At 36.6% G+C, this 3,692-nt stretch overlaps 1 protein-coding gene across 1 annotated transcript; it reads left to right on the top strand.

Annotated features, from left to right (window-relative positions):
- The first annotated feature begins 2,194 nt into the window (after positions 1-2,194).
- On the top strand, positions 2,195-3,129 carry LOC104667825 (60S ribosomal protein L6). The gene is given in 2 exon segments (XM_010370393.2): positions 2,195-2,349; positions 2,352-3,129. Coding segments are annotated over 2 exon segments (864 nt in total). The 5' UTR covers positions 2,195-2,207; the 3' UTR covers positions 3,074-3,129.
- Positions 3,130-3,692: the final 563 nt, after the last annotated feature.

The raw sequence follows: 3,692 nt of genomic DNA, 5'->3' as shown, positions 1-3,692 counted from the left end.
TTCAGCACCATCGATCTTCTTATGAAATATGTTTAACATCCCAGCTCATATCACAACATCTGGGAAAAGCACATAGCGAAGAATTAGCCAGAAAAAAATGAAGAATAAAGATGAAATGATACATGTGTAAAAGATTTTCTTGAGACTGAGTTATATATAGAATCTTTGTGAGATAATTTTGTTAGCAAATTATGGCTTATTGGTATCATTTGAAAAGACAAAGACCTATTTTATAGAGTAGCTAGGCTTCATCTGTTACTCTCCAGTCCCCACTGATCAATAATAGTAATGCTATGTTCTGATCTTTGTTATTTATATTCTTTTGCTAGCATTAGGTTTAGTTTGTTTTTGTTTTTGTTTTTGTTTTTCTAGTTCCTTGACGTGTGATGATAGGTTGTTAACTTGAGAACTTTCTATCTTATTGATGTAGGCATTTAACACTAAAACTTTCCTGTTTATACTGCTTTTTCTGTATCCCAGAGGTTTCAGTATGTTATTTCTCCATTTTCATTCATTTCCTTTTTTTTTTTTTTTTTTTTTTTTGAGATGGATTCTCGCTCATCGCCCAGGCTGGAGTGCAGTGGCACGATCTTGGTTCACTGCAAGTTCTGCCCCCCAGGTTCACGCCATTCTCCTTTCTCAGCCTCCCGAGTAGCTGGGACTACAGGCGCCTGCCACCACACCCGGCTACTTTTTGGATTTTTAGGAGACACGGGGCTTCACAGTGTTAGCCAGGATGATCTTGATCTCCTGACTTCATGATCCACCCACCTTGGCCTCCCAAAGTTCTGAGATTACAGGCCTGAGCCACCGCGCCCCGCCTCATTGCTATAATTTCCTTGTTTATCCAAAAGTCACTGAAAAGTGAGTTATTTCATTTCCACATTTTTGTGTAATTCTAAGAATTCCTCTCAATATTTTTTTCAGTGGCAATTGTAAATGAGATTGAGTTTTTGATGTGGTTCTCAACTCTCATTTATGTTATTATTTTATTTCTTTAGATATCTTGTTAGTATCTTGAAGACTCTGTCTTTTGTGTCTCTGTTTGGGTCTATGACTTTTTTCCAATGGAAAAATAATACTAAAACTATTATCAATGGTCTAGGATTATTTTCCCTTATGAGTACAGCTTATCTTTTCAGTGTGTATTTTTTAATCTGCAAAATGGAAACAATACATACCTCATAAGCAATTAATAGAATGAAGAAATGTAATACTTACAGGCTTCAAAGTAATATATTTTATAAATGCAAAGGATTTGTGACAGTTAATATTTAATATTTCAGTGACTAATAATGAAATAAAATACATTAAGAATATTGAATTTTTAAAAACCCAATATTCAATATTATATCGCAACTTTAGAAACCAAACAAATGACAAAGAAAAAAATAGAGCTTCAGTTTTTGGCTATTCGGGATGTATAACATGACAGCTATATGCAAATTATTCATAACTGTATTCATAATTGCAGTTATTCCGAAGAATGCTAGTAATTAACTTTGAAGTCACAAGATAATTTCCACAGATATCAAACCTTCATATAGAATATATAGTGGAACAATTCTCTGAGCTTTTACTTTTAAATCCAGTGCAATGATTGATACCCTTCTTTTAGGATGCTTCTCACTTGCTCTAAGTCTGTGTTAAGAACTTTTCCAGAAATGATAAATGCCTCAGTTTAAGCATTCCCTTTTGAGCTTTTCTGAACATTTATCTTGAATGCAGTGGTAACTACTATATAGAATGCATGGAATGGCCATAAAAATATCACATATGGCCCAGGGTCACTGGTCTGATTAATGCTGTGATGCTGAACGTGGAGCAATCTAAAATGTGAGTACTTTTGATTAGGATAATAATAAAATATCTAGCAATACATTTAACAAAGGAGGGGAGAGATCTTTACAAGAAGAAGTACAAAACACTGATGAAAGAAATTGTAGATGATACAAATAGAAATGGCCTAATGTGTATGAGTCTAGGGTTTCTGGGGAGGGACTCTCTATCATGGATTCTGTCCCAGGATGTCAAAGCCATAAGGATCAAGGTCCCCTGAAATAAAATCACTGAAAAGGTATGTTCTCTTATATATTATTTAAAAAATTTATCTGATGCCACCAAGGAATGACAGCAGTTTCTAATGAAGTTCATATTTAGAGCATCATATTAAGATATTGTAAAGCTCCTCTTTCCCATCTTGCAAGATGGCGGGTGAAAAAGTTGAGAAGCCAGATACTAAAGAGAAGAAACCCGAAGCCAAGAAGGCTGATGCTGGTGGCAAGGTGAAAAAGGGTAACCTCAAGGCTAAGAAGCCCAAGAAGGGGAAGCCCCATTGCAGCTGCAACCCTTCCTTGTCAGAGGAATTGGCAGGTATTCCCAATCTGCCATGTATTCCAGAAAGGCCATGTACAAGAGGAAGTACTCAGCCGCTAAATCCAAGGTTGAAAAGAAAAAGAAGGAGAAGGTTCTTGCAACTCTTACAAAACCAGTTGGTGGTGACAAGAACGGTGGTACCCGGGTGGTTAAACTTCACAAAATGCCTAGATATTATCCTACTGAAGATGTGCCTCGAAAGCTGTTGAGCCACGGCAAAAAACCCTTCAGTCAGCACGTGAGAAAACTGCGAGCCAGCATTACCCTCGGGACCATCCTGATCATCCTCACTGGACGCCACAGGGGCAAGAGGGTGGTTTTCTTGAAGCAGCTGGCTAGTGGCTTGTTACTTGTGACTGGACCTCTGGTCTTCAATCGAGTTCCTCTACGAAGAACACACCAGAAATTTGTCATTGCCACCTCAACCAAAATCGGTATCAGCAATGTCAAAATCCCAAAACATCTTACTGATGCTTACTTCAAGAAGAAAAAGTTGCAGAAGCCCAGACACCAGGAAGGTGAGATCTTCGACACAGAGAAAGAGAAATACGAGATTACAGAGCAGCACAAGATTGATCAGAAAGCTGTGGACTCACAAATTCTACCAAAAATCAAAGCTGTTCCTCAGCTCCAGGACTACCTGCGATCTGTTTTTGCCCTGACGAATGGAATTTATCCTCACAAATTGGTGTTCTAAATGTCTTAAGAACCTCATTAAATAGCTAACTACAAAAAAAAAAAAAAAAAAAAAAAGAGATATTGTAAAGCTTAGCATATTTTGCACTGGTTTTCTTTGTAATGTAGGTTGCAAGGGAGACATGCTTGAATGCTTTTGTATGTAACTATCTCCCATTCTTTTTCTCTCTCTTCTTGGTCTGTATTTGCTAAGGATTGATACAAAAAAATAGTTCACTAATGAGCTCTGCATATTATTGAACACTCACAAGGTAATATTGAGTTGGGTGCTACCAGACTTTTACCTAACATTTGTCTTTCTCAATAGTTCTTGTAAAGGACAGCATTCAATCCAGTAAATATTGAAATCTATTAGTTTAATAAAGGTTATTTATATACTGTCATACCACAAAGCGATGGTGGAAAGAACATCTGCATTCACCAGAATGTACTTTCTTCCGTTGGCTGTGAATAAATTGGATAAGACTGTTTTATTGTAAGTACTGGCTATTGGGAGATATGGGGATAAAATTGACATTGTTGTTGAAGTATTGCAAAAACATGACTAATTTGGTTAATTATGTCTACCACTTATGTTTAAGAGATCCTTTCTCTAACTTAAAATGTTAACTTTTAATTTC

This window comes from Rhinopithecus roxellana, chromosome 3 (assembly GCF_007565055.1).
Source record: "Rhinopithecus roxellana isolate Shanxi Qingling chromosome 3, ASM756505v1, whole genome shotgun sequence".
Lineage (NCBI taxonomy): Eukaryota > Metazoa > Chordata > Mammalia > Primates > Cercopithecidae > Rhinopithecus > Rhinopithecus roxellana.
This window is presented reverse-complemented; position numbering and strand designations above follow the sequence as displayed.